Source organism: Thunnus thynnus, chromosome 4, assembly GCF_963924715.1.
Source record: "Thunnus thynnus chromosome 4, fThuThy2.1, whole genome shotgun sequence".
Lineage (NCBI taxonomy): Eukaryota > Metazoa > Chordata > Actinopteri > Scombriformes > Scombridae > Thunnus > Thunnus thynnus.
In genome coordinates, this window is record NC_089520.1 from 35223501 (window position 1) to 35241622 (window position 18122).

The following is an 18122-nucleotide window of genomic DNA, read 5'->3' on the forward strand; positions in this document are numbered from 1 at the left end:
GGCCCCAACAGTGTATTTAAAAAAAAAAAAAAAAAAAGCCCTTGCATTGTCTTTATTGGTTATAAATAATGGAAAGGCTCTATTAATTCCTCTCGGTTTTGGAGTTCAACTTGGGGTTCGTTGATTTGTTTTCCTATTTTGTGGGGTTTTCAAGTGTTGTTCTAATGCACATCTTCACTGTATAACTGCCTCTGTGAAAGGTTCAATGCAACTACCTTGCCCCATAGGCTATGTGTTTACCTGGGCATGAGTTTACATTTCTACAGGTATTTCTATCTCTTTAAAATGTTTTCTTGTGTCTAGCCTACTTAATTCGAATTTTGAAGTGCTTTTGCCTGTTTGTTAATTGGCTCAACATATCTCCCTGTTCTTCTTCTCCTCTTCGCATTGTTGTGTTTTCAGACTCAGAAGCCACACTGCATTAATATTTGAAAGTTGTAAAGAAAGACGAAATGACATCACAGAGTCTTTCTATGCCAGCACCCTGCCTCTCCGGGTGTGGGTGTCCCAAGTACGCGCACGCAGGAAGTTCCTATCCTGTCGAGAGCGCGAGATATGACGTAAGCTGCTTGCCGCGCAGTGATGATGGCGGTGCGTGAACGCGCAGTAAAAGTAATGGCTGCTCTGGATCGGCGGGTGCCTAGCCTCGATGATTTCGTGGGTCAAAGCTGGACTGCCTGGGCCGAGTGGGCCGGTGTGACAGCGGCGGATGGTAAGGAAGCACATTGACGCAAACACCGGCAGCTATGAAGCCATTTATCCAAAGCACCGGGGTTTATTTTCGTGGAAACGGAGGACAGAGCTAACCATGTTACCCAAACAAAGACCCTGCCGGGTCCTAGTGCTGGGTGGGTAACATGTTGCTCTCTCCCAGCTCCCCCCGCATACGCTGTCTTCAAGAAAAAAATAAGTGATAGTTATTAAAATGTAGCAATTATAGTGCACATTTTACGGCTGTGGTCATAATATAAGCTGCCAGCGTTAAAGGGGTGCGTTTCATTTGAGTGAACCGAGCCGGGCAGCGGTGGCATCAGAGCGGAAGGAGGCTAGTGTGGATGGTGGGGCGAGCAACTTCTTGCCGTGGAAAGCTAGGCTAGCAGGCTAGCTAGCCAGACTAGCCGTTGAGGACGAGGCAGTTAGCATTAGCATGCTAACGCTAGCAAGAGGATTCAGAGTAGACACCGGTGACGGAGGAGGAGTCTGATGCTGTTGCCACCATGTAAATGCTGGCCCAGCCTTTGATATTAGCAAACGTTACTCTGTGTTCTTTTCGCTTCATTTTAATGCTCCCCTTTGATTGCCAGCGTCACCGCCTCTATTTAACCGATATTAACATCTCTGTATGCGAGAGGAAATCTCATGTGTGACTCGTGCCCCAAAAAGTGTTCTTGCCCTTCCCAGCTTTTAAGTATGTGCGCTCACTCATTGTCTGGCATCCCTCCAAGTGCTACTCTGTCAATAACTATCAAATAAAGTCCTTCTACACCTCACAACAACATTAGCTACTTTTTGTTGTTAACAAACTACGATTGAATTGAGTACTGCTCAGGGTCCTTTTGGTTGACTAGCACAGTCAGTGGATAAGCAGTTGACCTGCAAATCAGTCCTTTATATAACATAGCTTAAGGGACTGTTGATGTGCGGAATTTGTACAGTAAGACTAGGCTTTGTCTTAAAGATGAACTTGATATTCAACTTTAGGATAACACCTGACCCCAAGGGGCTTACTGAACATGTATCTAATGTGTGATGTTTTAGGCCCTGATGTGGATGATTACAGCAAGAATGGCAAAAAGGCTGCAGAGGCTATGTCACTCTGCAAGGAGGGTAAGTCTTCACGCTATCATCTACAAGACAAGTCAAGGCTGTTGTTATTTGGAACATCTTGAAACAAGAAAGCATAATCTGAAAACCTTACTTGTGTGTTTACATTACTGTATGAGTACACTGACCTGTAAAGTCTCAATGACCTGTGCCTCAGCTTCTCTTGGGTCTCTTACCCAGAGACAATGAGTAAATAAGTTGGCTGGTTTGCAGAGACCAGGGCGAGCATTAGAGCTGGGTACTGTTGTGCTTAGGCACCTTCTGGCACTTAGCCTGGCTGTAGCAGCAGCTGTCTGACAGACATTCCCCCTTTGTGTTTTTGTGTATGCGTGCCAGAGCATGACATGATAAATCATAAAGAATACTGTCACAGTATGTGTATATGTTCACCTAGTCACACTCATGCTGCAATCTATGTCACATGGGAATGAAAGTTAAAACAATTAGATGATTAATAAGAATAACCTGGAGCTGATATATTTGTTCTGGGTTTATAATTTAAGTTTTCTCTACCTTTTGTCACCCGCCTTTTCTCACCTAGTATACATCTACTCTGGGATTTGTCTCAGTTGTTTCAGTACTTATTCTGTTCATGGTTGTATGTGGCTGGAGTCTATCCCTGCTCACATTGGGCACAAAGTGGGGTGCACCCTGCTGAACAGGCCGCCATTCTATCACAGGCTGACGCATATAACCTTTATTTAATCAGGTAATCTCATTGAGATCACAATCTCTTTTGTGCGAGAGACTGCTGCTAATGCATTTCACATGTTTTATTTTTAAGTGAGAAGCTAATTTCTATAGCCTGGTGGGTACATTTGTTATATTTCCTCTTTTAACAGTCCTTCTTTCCACTTTCCTCACAGACATGTCCATCTTTGGCCTCTACCCTGGCCATGATGACTTCTACTTGGTGGTGTGCAGCCATTGTGGCCAAGTAGTGAAGCCGCAGGCTTTTGAAAAGCACTGCGAGAGGAGACATGGCCCTCTGGCCAAGCTGTATGCCCGACTGCGCTCTCCCACCCCTGCTCCCCAGCCCCAGCAGAGGCCCCACCATGGCCACTCTCCTTCCCACGGGACCAACGCTGCTTCTGCTTCATCATGGGAGGGTCGAGGCCAAGGTGTTGGATCGTTACGGGCAACCCCGCCTTCCCCTTCCACACCACCCCAGTACAGACACTCCAAAAACTCCAAGGATGGAGTACGGTAAGAGGACGGGGCAAGTTGGGTAGAAAGTAGAGAGCAGAAATAAGGGGTCATTGGAAAAAAAAAAAAAGAACTTCATAAGAAAATTGACAATCTTTGATGTTTGGAGTCTTGTCCTACGTTTTGATCCACTGATGCAAAACTTAATTTGAAAAAGCTTGTTTGCAATAGGGCTGAGAAATGGGCTGAAACATTCACATGTCCACTCGGGCTGAAAATGTGTTAACTTCAGTGAAAATATATGGTTATTCTAAGTTGTAAGTCTCCATACATACCCTTTCTTCTGTACAGAGAGCAGAACAACATTGACAAAATCTTTGGCCAAAATTGGTACCAGATCAGTAAACCTACAATAACCTCAATACAAATACCTCAACGTTATCTCGTTACTATTTGGACATATTGGCTGTTATCTTTACACCTCAGGTTCTGGAGTAGAAGCAGTATGTGTATACTGTGATACAACATCAGGAATTCTATTCCCAAATGTTGCAAATTGATATGAGTTCGTCATTATATCATATATATATAAATTCCATATTATATTCTTACTGTTCTTGTTGTCTAGGACACAACAGAACACTCATAAAGGTTCTCTATCAGCTGACCTATTGTTTCACTTCCTTATAGTCCTAGCCAGTTTAGCGTTGTTAAATTGTATGCAATGATTTTTTGCATTTCATAATTATAACATAAACATGCTGACATCACACAACCCAATTTTGTTGACAAATTTTACAACTTCTTGCTTCAGTTAGTGAAAATTGAATGTCTTGCAGTTGAGGAGATAATTTGACTGCTGTTTGTAAAGTTTTGCTGGTTTGTGTACAATTAGATTGTGATTGAGGATGTTGACTCTTTTAAATAGAAGGAAGAGAACGAGAACAGGAAATCAAAACGAGAGACGTAGTCAAATTGACGTGGAATCAAAAGTCAGCAAAATGAAAAGTCTATGAAAGATAAAACTGGAATCCAGTTAGAGGAGGTTTGGACCAAGTTGGTGAAAGGCATCCTACAAACTAGATATGCACCAGCTTCAAAGGGCTTCACATGTTAAATCCACTAAGTTAAGAATGGAAAAACAGCCCCTCTTGAAGAAAAATACAAGGAAACAAGACTAAGTCAAACTGTTTGACCAGTAAAAACATGAAGCTTCCAAAAGGAGTTACATATCCAAATGCTACAGAGACATTAGAGCCAGTTGTAAATGACCACAGAGCTGCACAGATCAGTTCATTGGATCATGTTCTCTCTGGGATGACGATGGACGTTGACCGGCCAATCATCTCAGGAGTCGGGCTGCTAGCAGCTGAGATGAGCAGCTGGTCTCACCTGGCCAGCAGCTCCAAAAACATCTCTGAAAATGTCAGCAAATTTCCAAATGGGCATTATTTGGATAAACTGACCACATATTGGGAATCTAAGTGGTTACTTTCTCACTTGAACAAATATTAAAACTTAAAGTGACAGATTAATAGTACAGCAAACATTTCAACAGCTTTTAGCCTGGCTCTGCTACCGGTTGGTGCGAAATGCATTCTGGGATACTTGGCTGTCCCAGGCTTCAGCCAGCCAATGGCATAACCCCATCACTCAGTCAGTGACTCAGTCAGTCAGTCAGTCAGTCAGTCAGGGACAGACATTCACATGTTCTAGGGCTGGCCCCGCTGTTGCGATCCAGCCAAAAATGAGAGAGGATCCATTTATCATGGCTGTAAGGCATGTGATAGGTTCAGTCAGTAAATGAAGATTAAATACTGATTGATTATAACAATGTCTCTGAACACAGTCTGTTGGCTCTGGTTGCTTGACCCTCAGCCAATCACATCAAAGCCAAACTGAATCTAAACATGTGATTTTTGCAGCTTAACATAAACTGTAGCTATTATTTTGGTCAACATGTACTATGAGATTCTACACACAGAAAAAGCATTGAAAAGTCAGGACAACAGTTTTGTTTTAAAAAGTAGACGTTTTTTGATTTTGCCAGCTGCTGAAAGGTAATCCAACAAGTTAACTTTATCGGTCCTTCTCCTCCCATCACCCAGACATTCCCCGCTGGAAAAGTCCTCCCACAGCAGCCACACAGAGTCATCAGTATTCAAACAACCGCCGCCTCTGGAGCCTCCGATGAGCTCTCCTCCACCATCCCTCAGAGATCCCCCCTGGCCGCACGGAGGCACACCACCTAGCAGGCCTTCACCCAATGACAGGCCCCCCACCCAGAGGAAGGACTCCTCTCTGGCCCCTGCGGTGCCAAGCCACCGGATCCCCAGACCCTACAACAAAGTGGCCTCCAGTGAGTACAGATGGACAGATTTGGGTAATATGGAAAAAGTGAGAGGTTAAAGGATGAATACTTATCATGTAGTCTGTTCATGTTTAAAGGGTAACTACACACTAAACCTTTTTTTACACTGCACACATAATCATATAGGCTTATGTTGGCATATGATGATACAGGAGATTTTTCAAACACAATAATTGCCTTTTCTGCTCAAAATGAACTTATTTGTATCTGCTTGCATTTGAAAATTTATTTCAGCTGAATTTTCTGCCCCTCCCTGGTCGTGACGAAATATCTAAGACTCCAAGGTATATTTTGTATATCAGCTGCCGCGCCAAGTATAAAAACCAGAACACTGGCTTACTGTAGCATAACATAACGGTAACACATAACTGCTGGTGGAGTTAGCAAGCCTGATGAGAGATGGCAGAGAGACAATATCGTACATGAATGGGAGAGTCATTACTTTTCTTTGGCAGTAAACATGACAAATAGGCCCATCGATAACTGTGGTAACGTTTACCATGAGCAGGGATACAGCTATGTACTGACACTCCCCTACAGACACACACACACACACCGGAGAGCCTCTCATAGTAGAGCTGCTAGTTCAGCTACAACACAGGTACCACACAGAAACTGCTGTAGTGTCCTAAGGCCAGTGTAGTGTAGTGTAAACTCAAGCAATACGTGGCTTGTTGATTTCACCAAAACGCACGAGGCACAATTTTACAACTCTGAAAAGTTAGCATGGTGACAATCTTGTCTTCCACTGTCTTGACAATCACAAGTTAAACGCCAAGTAGATTTATGCTGTTTGATCAGCACAAAAGTTAATTCAAGTTGAACTTACTCTGCTTTCTTTTCTTTCGTCGGAGCATTCTACTTCTGCGTATCTGCTATGTCTTTTGTCAGACTATGTCTATACTGTGCTCATATTTAAAATACAGAGAAGAGGAAAAATGTCTTAGCCACAGTCAGTTACTCTATCAGCCCTATAAATCTTCCTGCTCTCTGTGATCACCTGTATTGTGTTTTAACACAGCTGATTTCAAGATATAGTTGGTCTCATTTACATATTTTCCTGGTTCTGTTGTCAGACAATGGAACAAGCTTGATTCTAGTGTTATAATTGCGACTCTTAAACACTCTTAACCAGTAGTAATCCCCAAGATGCTGGACTATGGTGATAAAATCATTATTTTATAATCGTGAAGTTGTCTGGCAATATCAACATAACTATTTTAATGACAGCAGCAGCTCTGCTGCATGATGGGCTATAATTACATTTAATATGATCGATCACAGGGGAAAGTTAGAGGCAGAAACTTCATTGCCACACGGCCCCTCACTGGGCAGCTTATGTCATTGCTTACAAAAGCTCAGTTTTCCCGGAATACACGAAATACCAAGCCAGCATTTTAAGATTTAAACACTTGCAGACTATTTCAGCTCTGTTTTGGGGGAGAAAAGGCAGTGTTTGGAGGGCTGGTGTCTATGCAGGATGCGTTTTGGCTCAGTACTGCTGTGAATTCACCCATGTTTTGGCAGTAATCAGAGCCCAGTACACAATAATTGTAGTTATACATGATAAACTAAAGAAAATAGACTTGAACTTAAAGAGACTCTATGGGTTGTGATTATTTGTGTAAAGCGTGACTGAAACACAGGCCGTGGTGCAGTCTGTGTAGACAGCTGTATTCATTAAAATAGAAGTGTATCTGTTCCATCTGACTGAAAAGCCTCCTGTGTAGACAGGGTGTCAAGTGGCTGCTAGTCCAGCCTGTACAACACATTTAAGTAAAAAATTCTAGAATTTTTAAATGTCTGGGTTTTTTTTAACTAGATGTTTGTTGGCAACACTGTGGGACGGGGGTTCTAGAAAAACTGACATGTTTTGGATTGTTTGTTGACTGTGTGGTGATGTAGCTGAGATGCTCTCTGTGTGTCCTCAGAGAGAGAATGTGACTTGGACAAACACTGCGGCGTCCTTGACCCCGACCGGAAGAAAGTCTGCACTCGCCTCCTCACATGCAATGTAAGCTCTAAACACACTCTGCTTCTTTTTGCCTCAGATTTTCATGTCACTGCTCGTTTTCCCCTTTTTCCTTGTTTTGAGTTTTGTTTTCTTTGTGTAGATCAGTAAATAGTTGAGAGGCTTCATTTCAGCATCTGGTTCTGTCCCCTTTGCTTTAGACCCAATTAGTACACATGAGAGCAGGGAAGTAGGCTGTGAGTTTGTGGTCACTTCATCACACGGACAACGGCCAACAAATCAGATATTTTTGGCGTTGTGCCTTTTATCAGATCATTGACAGTAAACAACAAGCTATGGGAAGAGAGAAGTGATAGAAGCATTTAGATAAAGATAAGATTCTACGTGGCTAAATGCTCTATACAATAATAAATAAGTAAATGGTAATTAAGACAGACAGTGTCAGAATATATTTTGTCAGTCCCATGATGATTTTAATAACTCATCTGGAACTCATCTGGAATTTTGATTTCATTTAAAGAGTTAGATTGTTCATGTATTTCTTATTGTCAGTCTCAATATGTCTTGCAGGGATGCACTGATCAGCAATAGCAACAGTTGTGGTAAACTAGTCTCCTAGTTATATTAGGTGATGTAACAATGTGTGAGGAATGAAAGGAAAACTTGGAGTGTGTTAGTAAGGTGTTGTCCAGAACAGAACAGCTTGATTGCTCCTCTGAATAGATTCTCCAAGTGTGTGGAACTCTGGAGGGAAGAGTATGCTTCCGAAACACATGATTCCCTCATTTGGGTGTGTTTGATATTGTGTGATACCTGTATGTCTATGCCCGCTAAAAGAATGACATAAAATCTTATGCCAACAAGTTACCACATAGATTTCTGACATTTGAAAAAAACTCAAACCAATCTCTTGGAGTAATGCAGTGATAGAACAAGTTTAGTGGATGCCTCTGGCAATCAGTTGAACCTTCTGTGTGTTTTTATATCTCTGCTTTGTCATACAGCCGTTAATGCACTGTAAGTGAGTGAATTGCTGTAAGGTGGAAGTTAATTGCTCTTTGAAGAATAATTACCAATATATTGTCTTCTATCATATGTGCTTTGTATTTGTGTGAAGCTGTTATTCTGCAGCTGATGAACTGATAGTTGCTTTCATCTCAATAAATCATAAGATCCATGTGTGCAACCTTGCATACAGCGCCACACACATCTACTACACATCTATCACATCCAAAGTCTGATCCCATCCATCACACTTTGAATGAAATCACCACTGAAACAGTGGATAAAAGAGCGATAATGATATGAGATCAGAGTAGTTTTAAAATGAATGAAACAATAGTCACTGCTCCTGCTACTGATCTGCACTGACTGACACTGAGCGGTGAAAATGGCTCCCAGCACAGGAAGAGTCCTTATATGGTTGTGTGTGTATGTGTGTGTGTGTATGAGAGAAGGAGGAAGTGAGTGTGAGAGGCAACATCCAGCCCAGTAGAGACAGGATGACCTGATTAACAGGAAATGACAGTAGTGACGGGAAAGACATGCAGGAACACAGCTTCCATCTTATACCTGCTCTGGAGGTGAACAGGCTCTCAGTAGATGCCTGATTTTCTGACGTTCCACCTGCTACTAGGAAGAAAATATTATGCAAAAGTTGTGGCGATTACAAGTGAATGAAATGATAAATGTGTTGTTTTGTCGTTAGCACAGCAGCACTGTAAATACAACGATAACAGCAATAGTGCTACTTAATGACTTAATTAGGCCTCTTGAATGAGCTCTCACATTATGTGTGAATAGCTAAAAGACTAATGCAACTTGAAGACAACACATTATTATTGTCTCAGTGTACATTATTTTCCTAGAATAAATGATACATCAGTTAGTGATGAGTAGCATACGGAGCCAGATCAGGGCCAATCCAGGCTTTTTTTTTTGATGAAAGTCTATCAGCTGTTAAAAGCCTGAATCCCAATTTGTCCCCAATGTGTTGTTGACTTGCTCTGAGTCCAGCAGTTGTCAAAAATGCTCGGTGCACTTTGTTAAAAAAGTGAGACATCTCATAACACACTGTGCTGTGACCTGCAAGTGAACTATGGAGCTGACTAAATAAACAGCAGCCACCATTCTTAATGAACTTAATGATATGATTAGTTTAGCTGAACCCTTTCATTGAAACACTTTACTATTAGAGATATATACAGTGTATATATATATTTTTTTAGTTGGAGAGATTAATGGTGAACTCAAAAGTTTATTTTGTCATAATACAGTTTAAGTTAAATATTGTTTCTCCAGGATCACTTTATAGAAAGTGACAGAACATCAAACTAAAACAACAAGACAGAACAAAACCAGTTACATATTGTTTGTTCTTCAGGCTCTGTGCTTCAGCACATTCAATTTGAAATAAAGTAACGGATACCACATTAAAGTGCCAAGTCTCAGCTTTAATTTGACAAGTATTATGCAGGAGATATGGCCTTTTGAACATGTAGTGCTCAAAGTTTAGGGGTTCCAAAATGTTTGTTGGGCAGCTGTGTGTCGTTTCAATGTTAGTTCAGCACAAAAAAGCTCACACGTGACTTGATGGAGTTGATGGAGAGTCAAGAATTTAGATTGAGGTGGAATTTTCTGTCAATATGGGGAGTAAAGAGGTGACCATGCAAGTAAAGAAGATATTAATAAATCTATCAGAGTGATATCAAAGGCAGTTGGTTTGCCAAAATCAACAGTTGGGTTCATTCTAAAAAGCAGGTGCACACAGGAAAACTAGAATATGGCAAATGAGCTGGTAGACCGAGGAGCACAAGTCTAGTGGATGATCAGAAAATCATTTGCGTGGTGAAGAAGAAGAAACAACCAACAAGAAGAAAGTATGGTCATGTAACAAAGTTGTCAGGAGTAAAGTGGGAAACAGCTGATGGTCGTCAGTGGCTTGTTAGCTAATTAGAATCAGGTTCTTCTTTACCTGAGCCCAACTGTCTTTAAGCGTACCTTCCACATTCCCCTTTTCAGCTAGAAGTTGTTCTCAGTTCCTGAGAGGCTGCTGCCTCCATTGTTTCTAGTGTAAACAAGCCAGCAGTGGCGAGGAGGAGGGCGGCTGCCACTCTTGCAAATGTGCACAGCTATTTAGTGCTGCTGTCAGAGTCAATAGTGCTTCAACTATTTCAACTTACCGTCATGGCCCGTCATGTGACTATGGTAACCACAGAAAGCACACTGAGGAAATGATGTATGAGCAAATATGAATGGTAATTTCCTGAATTATGCACTTCTTCACCAGCAAACAATCAATGAAAAGATACTTTCTATGTTTCTACATGTCATATTGCTAACCATGTCCTGTATTCTAAGCTACAACCTGCTATGTTTGGCTATGTGATGAGATTAGAGTAAATAGAACCTGTAGTATATGTGTACAGAGTGTTAGTATGACCAACAGCAGAGGTAGCTTGTGCAACAGTTGCTGGGCAGTAGTCACAGTCATAACCGCTCACTGTCTTAGTTAATCAAGTTAATGAGTTAGTGTCTAACTGCCTGTATCCTGCGTCCTGGTCCTCAGATCCACTCCATTCACCAGCGGAGGAAGGTGGTGGGCCGCAGCAAGAACTTCGACCAGCTAGTGGCAGAACTCAAAACCAAGGTTCGTGAGAAAGGGGCACAATCCCTGGACGGAGGCTCCTCTACTGGACGCTCCCCCAGCCCAGAGGCCCCCAGGGAGCAGGCTGGGGCTCCACACTGCAGGAGACCTCTGGCCAGCCTCCCTGCTTTCAGGTTGGTGAGCTTTACTGAAACTAGCTAGTGATGCATACATGACTGCAGCAAGGGCCTTTACTAGAGATTCTAAACCACCAACATAACAGACACAGTAATAACTCTTGTTTTTTAACTACCACAGCTGATCAAACATTATTTGACTTGGAGCAGTGATGCGTGGTTAGCTCCTGCAAATGCAGTACACAGGAAGATATATTGAACAAACTTCTTTGTACTCCTTTCTTACAGCAAACACAGAATTACAAGGAATGACATTATGTAATTACCAAATATAGCTGCTCTGTTTCCTTATTCTCACTCATTGTCCTGTGCTCTGTTGTTCTCTCTGTCTTGACTAAATTACTTATTAATAACAATAATATCAATTATAATATACTTTTATTATAGAGCACTTTTCAAGATATTCAAAGATTCTTCACACGACAAGTTAGAGATGATAATGTTAGAACTGGATCCATGTTCTAATATGTACAAATTCTTCATTCCAAGTGGCAGCTACACAACAAAGTAGATTATGTTCCTGTATGTTAGAGACATAACACAGTCAATCACTGTGAGACAGTGAGTATTAGTATATTAACGTACAGATCAAACCAACAGTTTGAATTTGTGTTCTTCAGTCGGTCCACAGCCATATCAGAGAGCACCCCGGAGGAGGAGAAGCAGCGGCAGGATGAGGGAAGTCTCCGAGCCCCCTCACCTCTGGTTCATGGAAGAATCTCCAGCGATGAAAGCGAGGCAGAAGGACCGGAGGAGCCCGTTGAGTTTCCATCTTCTGCCGCACATCCCAGACCGCTAGCGGTGAGCAGTTTTAACTCGTTTAACTTGCAAACTCTTTTTTGTTGTTGTTTAAAACTGCATTAAGAATTTTCTGACCTGTAGAGGGCAGAAATTTGTCCTGGCATACTATCATCTTCTCATATTGTTATGGCTTATGTGTTAGAAAACAATTGCTCTGAGCTACTATAGGCATATTTCATTATCCAGTGTGAATTCCAGTTTAAAATGGACATCCATGAATACAACGCACCTACAAAGCATAGTGACATTCACCCCTAATGCTTTATTTTTATTAACTAAATCTTGTGTCATCAGACGATAGTAGTTTTGTTCTAAAAATCCTCTGGCTTATGAGTGTTGCACACTGAGGTCTTGTGATGAGATCACAGGTAGCTTTCCATCGTGAGGCAAATCATGTTTGTGCAACTAACACTCAGTGGGCCGATGCTCCAGCTAAATCTTCCTGCATGTCCTTAGCGTTCCACACCTGACTAGACAGACAAGTTCTTTTAGATATTCACTTTGGTTTTCCATTCTTGCATTGTATTGAATACTCCTCATTCTTCTTTTTACAGCAGTCCATTTCTCAGTGTCTTTATTCTCATATACTCATTCAGAGAATAAAAGTGTCAGGGAGTTCTGTTTTTTTTTTTATCTAGAAGGGGCCCTAAATTCTACATGCCATATTTATCACTTTGAGTTCAGATAAAGGCATGGATGGTAATTGGTAAATAGTCATTTTCACATTTCTTGCAGAGGTTGTTCCCATTTTACCTAAAAATAGATCAAGCAGAATCAACACACCAATGAAACGCGATTTTCTGCGGCTTCATAGTTGCATTAAAAAGACTGGATGTCAGATGTGGAAGTTGTTTCTAAGCAACCACTGACCCTCAATGTTACAGATAACAAGAGAGGACAATCGTGTAACAGATTTCTAAACAAGTCTTCTCTCTCTCTAGGTGTGTTCATTCGGCAGCCATGCGTTGGGTCATGGCATCTACACGTTTGACCGGAGACTTCACCACCTGAGGTCGGCTCTCAGCAGCATGCTGGAGCAGCACATCAGCGCCCATCTTTGGAAGTAAGAAACCTTAACCTCACATTCCTGCTGTGCCTTTATGGAGTTAATCCTTTGGAGTTTTTTGTAAGGAAACAATAACTTACGTTACTTTTCCTCACTATATCAAAAGCTACTTAATATATTCTCATTTTCTAAATGGCCCTTGCTATTCTCTTTTAATTGTGGGTGACTGAAAATAAGGCTTTCTTGGCTAATTATAAATGTATTTTTCTTAAAGCCCCTGGAAAGGCAAATCCATGATTGGCTCTTAATTATGTAATGAGGGTTAGTGGCTCTGCCTTGTGTACAGTGTTTGAACTGGTTGAGCTGTCAGTGCCAGATGGATGACATGCCTACTCTACAAATATTCAGCCCCGATTGGCTGCTACTTTTAATGACACTCTTCCACCTTCCCGATCACGCAGATGAAATTTGTTAATCATCAATGACATGTTTAAAATGCTGAGTGGTGAATGATGATGGGTGATGATCAAATGTACCACTCTCTTTCCACCTCCATCCAGTTTCTTTGTAGACTGTCACCCACTGTTGATGGGTGAGGGCTATTTACATCAGATCCTGTGTGCTGGTAATGCAGATAAACTTCAGTGAAAGCTACTGCTCAGTCTGTGATAGATGAAGCAGATGGTGTTTTCTGCTGCCCACAACAGGAGTGGGGAAGAGTCTGTGAAGTTGGCAGTAAGATGGAGACTCATTTCCTTTGAATATCAGCTGATATTAACTACATGTACATGCACATAAGGAAGAAAGCCGAATCTAAGAAGTAAGGTTTAGGCAGATCATCAGAGTAAGTACCAGATCTGGATCAGCTTTGGGTCCTGTGTTTACAGATGACTTTATGATTGGCTGTACGTCAGAGAGTGTATGGATGCTGTGTTCGCACCACAAAATAGATAGATTCTCCATAGCAAGACACACACTAACTCCAAACAAACATAACTCACAACATTTCGGAAAGGACAATATTCTCAAGTGAGATTAGTCGGCCAGTTAACGTTAGCTAACGTAGCTAACATTAGCTAACAAATGAAGACCACAAGGAACTACGTCATCACTACTACTACAACTAGGACTCTGAGCTGACCGTCAGTAACTTGGTTACTAGCAAATCTGTTTCAATGCAGCTGCTCAGTAATCCTGCTTCACTACTGTTTTTTTTTTTTTTTTAACCAAAATTTGCATACTCTTAAAATGAAATGAAGTCAAATAAAGCACAAAAAACAGGGAGAGAAACTAATAAGTCATATTTTATTTTGCAGTTGTATCATTAAATATTTTACATAGATTGGTCAGATCAGTTCTGTATCAATATCACCCTGGGTGTCCATGGGAAACCTTCAACAAAGGTTGATGCATTAGTTAACAACTTGCAATAATACACAACATCAAGGTCAAACAGTTCAAAGATTTTTTTTTTATGATCAAGCTGTTTTTTTATAGATATTTACGGATTTATTTTCTCTTAATCCAGGAAAATACCTCAAGCCACAGAGCTTCAGTCTCCACCTCCCTCAGCCAAGACCATCACCTCCTCATCCCCCTCCTCCATAGCCACCACGTCCTCCTCCTCTTTGCATTCTAAAGTCCGCACAGGAAGTCATATCAGCTCCTCCCTCAAAACTGCATCCTCCTCCTCCTCCTCTTCCAGTCGTGGGCCAGGGAGACCCCCGACAGCCATACAATCAGAGAACTCTGGGGGCAGTGGTGGTGGTTTGGGTGGCAGTCATCTGGTGTCTCCGGCTAAGCCTGTCGCGGTGCGTCAGGGGGGTCCTGGGCGAGCCAAGAACCCAGTGGGGCGTCCCAGCAAGCAGATGCTGAAGCTGCGAGAGGAGGCTGCTGCTGCCGCTGCCCTCCGCAAGCGCAAAGCCCCCTCCCAGGAAGGGGAGCACTCAGGCCCCGACAGGAACTGCATCGTCCTCCAGGACCGGGGCCGCCCACCCTCCGCTTCTTCCTCCTCCTCATCTTCCTCATCTAAAGCCCCCATACCCTCGCCTCTCCCACACGGACAGACCAATGGCACGCTTTCCCCCAGCAGCAAACCCCGTCCCCAGCCCTCCCCCTCAGAGTCCCACTCACCAGCTGCAAAGGCGGTCTGGACCTACAGACGGACACACCCTCCTCTGGGCCATTCATCACCCCCAGACCCCTCCTCTGCCACCAACAACTCCCACAGCCGGGGTGGCATGGGGGACTCAGGACTGCACGGGCAGGGCAGTGGGAGGGGCTTTGAGCACCAGGGGCTGGTGAAGAAACGCAAAGGGGGCGGCATCGAGGAGCACTCGCCCTCCTCTAAACCCTCAGCGCACCGCCTGCCCTCCTCCTCCTCTTCCACCTCTGCCACCTCCTCCTCCTCTCCTCGCTCTAACTTCTACCCCTGGAAGGACAGTAAAGGCGGGGGGCTGGCTGGGGGCGTGGAGAAGAAACTGGGCACACAGAAGGTGAGTGTGGAGGAGAGGAAACCAAGAAAGTGACAGGAAGAATAATTTAGTCATTAAAAATGCAATATGCAGCTTTTATTCTGGAGGCTGAGGCGTATTGTTAGCGGTCAAAACAACATTTATCTTCATGATTTGTAATCAAGTGTAGAGGGATGTAACGGCATCTGTAAAGCCTCTACAGGCTGTGAAGAAGCAGGCGGTGAACACTGCAATCTGACAAAAAACAACACTGATGTGGATTTTTTTTCTTTCTAACCATGATTGCATGGCTTGCAGCTGCTTTTTTTTTTTTTTTTTTTTACCTTGTTAAAGATGCCCATATAACACATCTTCAAGAACTTATAAGTGCCCAGAAATGTGTGAAAAGCCAAATTTAAGCAAACCAGAGCTGTAGACATGAACACACACTGTTGTGCATAGTCTGATTTTAAAGGAATACTCCACATCACAGTTGTTTTGAGTATTGAACAGTAGTAGTGGTATTAAAAGTTTTTGCTGACTTTGAGAAACTTTTGATGTGAAACTGGGTCACCAGTGGAATCCACTGTAACTACTGTGAATCCAAGCTGACCACAGCTGCAGTCCTCTGCAAAGGAGCCAGCTACAAACTTTTCAAAGCCACCTTCCAAGACCACAGGCGGGAAGTGTTACCCAAAACCCATTTTTCTGCAGACAATTCTGCCAACGTGAAATTCTATCGTTGCTGAAATTTACATATAATGTCTAAAAAAATCTGTATCACATAGGAATCAGTTACTAATCAGAATATGACAGCATGTGTTCTGCAGGCTGGTTTTTATATCTTTTAGTTAGTTTTATAGGCCAGACATGAGTTTGCTCTAATGCAACTCAGACAGTTGCAAAACAGTAATAAAGGCTCAATTTTAGCTCTAAAAAGTTAGTCAGCCTACCTGCAGGCTATTTCTCAACAACACCATGTCTTTCTGCGTAGAAGCTGCTAAATGTGCTGCTCACACCACACTCTCTGTGTGGACACGGTGAGCTGTGTGACTGAATTAACCCCGTCTGGAGATATATTTTTCCCATTAAAGAAGACCCTGTAATTTCGACCTTCCAGAAAGCGCAGGTCCTCTGTGGGTGTTAACAGAGGTTAGCAGATTGAAGCTGAAACCTTATCAGCTATGTATTTTACATTGAAAGCTACCCACAATACAGCATGACTTAAAAGGTACGCTCCCTGATGATGTTCAGTGCCCGGGACTGGAAAAATGAACGGTGTTGTTTAAAAATCAGCTCGTGTTCTGATTCTGACTTTTCTAACACCCTGTATGTCACTTTGTTTTATTTCACTCCATTATTAACCATTCTGAAGTGAATGTACAAACAATTGTCAAAATTAAAGTAATAATATCTTCTCTTTTTTGTCCCACAGCCAAAACTGCACCATTAAGTGTGCCTGCCTTACAAGCCACTATGAGGGAGCCAGCTCTGCTCAGTCCAAGACTGAGGCAACAGGACTCAAGTGTGTGTGTGTGTGTGTGTGTGTGCGTGTGTGTGCGTGCCTGCGTGTGTGTGCGTGCCTGCGTGTGTGTGTGTGTGTGCGTGTGCGTGAGCGCACACTCGTCTGCCTTTTGTCTATTGAGCATACGCTCATGTATGAGTGTGTTGGGTTGTGTTTGTATGTGCAGAGTTGGTGCAGTATGGATCTGTTGGTGTGAATCACAACTGGGTGTGTGGGTCTGTGTCTGGATGAATGTCTGAGGGAGAACTGGGAGAGGGAGGGTGGGATGAAATTCAGAGTATGGATTTAGAAATACCTCAAGACCATCCGGTTATGCTGCTAAATTAAATATGTTGGTTTATAAAAATGGATTAAAAATGTCCTTTACACTTTGTTTCTGTGACTTATTTTTAAGGCTATATGTGTTTATATTTAAGCTCTTATCTCTTCTTCACAAGTAAAGTCTGCACAGTGTGTGACTGTATCCTATTGATGTTCTGCCTCTGCTTGTTCCAACACTCCATTGAAGCTATAAAATGCTCACTGTGAGTGACACTTCATGAATAATTGTATTTTAAATTTGCCAAACATTCAGCTTGACATACTGTGTAAGCCATCTTGAGGAACTTTTGAATCCCACATAGAGTTTAAAATAAGTTTCCAATATAAGTTTGAACAGTGCCTGGGTACACAGCATGAGTCTGGAATAATACTAATTGTTCTACTGCAGTGATGTTACAGCTCAGTTCAGTTTAAGCTCTGGAAGGAGAGTGAAGGTGTGGAGAAGACACTGCACACAAGGTGAGTGTGGAGGAGAGGAAAGGAGGAAACTGAGCAGCACTCTGAGTGACAGGAAGAATGATTTAGTCATTAAAATGCAATATGCAGCTTTCATTCTGGAGGCTGGAGCATATTGTAACTGTTTGTAAAGTCTCCACAGGCTGTCTTTAATTTATAAATTTGTTTCTGTCTAAAACTCCTGACTCACATTCCACACCATACTGTATTGCATTCAGTTTGTTTTTACTTATATATATATATAGTGGTGTCTGCAGGGACTGTGTTCAGTTGATGAAATGTATTGTGCTGCTGACACCAGTTACAACACAAAACAATTGGACATCTCAAAATACTGAATAATGAATCAATTCATACAATATATGGTAACCATACACTTCATACAGGCTATGATCCAAATGATTAATGCAGAACAATCTGGGCACTAATCAGAACCTATGAAAGGAGGATGGATAATAAAAATG

At 42.3% G+C, this 18122-nt stretch overlaps 1 protein-coding gene across 1 annotated transcript; it reads left to right on the plus strand.

Annotated features, from left to right (window-relative positions):
* Positions 1–529: 529 nt before the first annotated feature.
* Positions 530–17254, plus strand: atxn7l2a (ataxin 7-like 2a). Its single transcript, XM_067588482.1, has 10 exons — positions 530–712; positions 1759–1827; positions 2691–3030; positions 5079–5329; positions 7273–7355; positions 10882–11093; positions 11717–11897; positions 12839–12960; positions 14432–15398; positions 16792–17254. The coding sequence occupies exons 1-10, from the start codon at positions 583–585 to the stop codon at positions 16807–16809; spliced, it is 2373 nt and encodes a 790-aa protein (XP_067444583.1). The 5' UTR covers positions 530–582; the 3' UTR covers positions 16810–17254.
* The last annotated feature ends 868 nt before the right edge of the window (positions 17255–18122 follow it).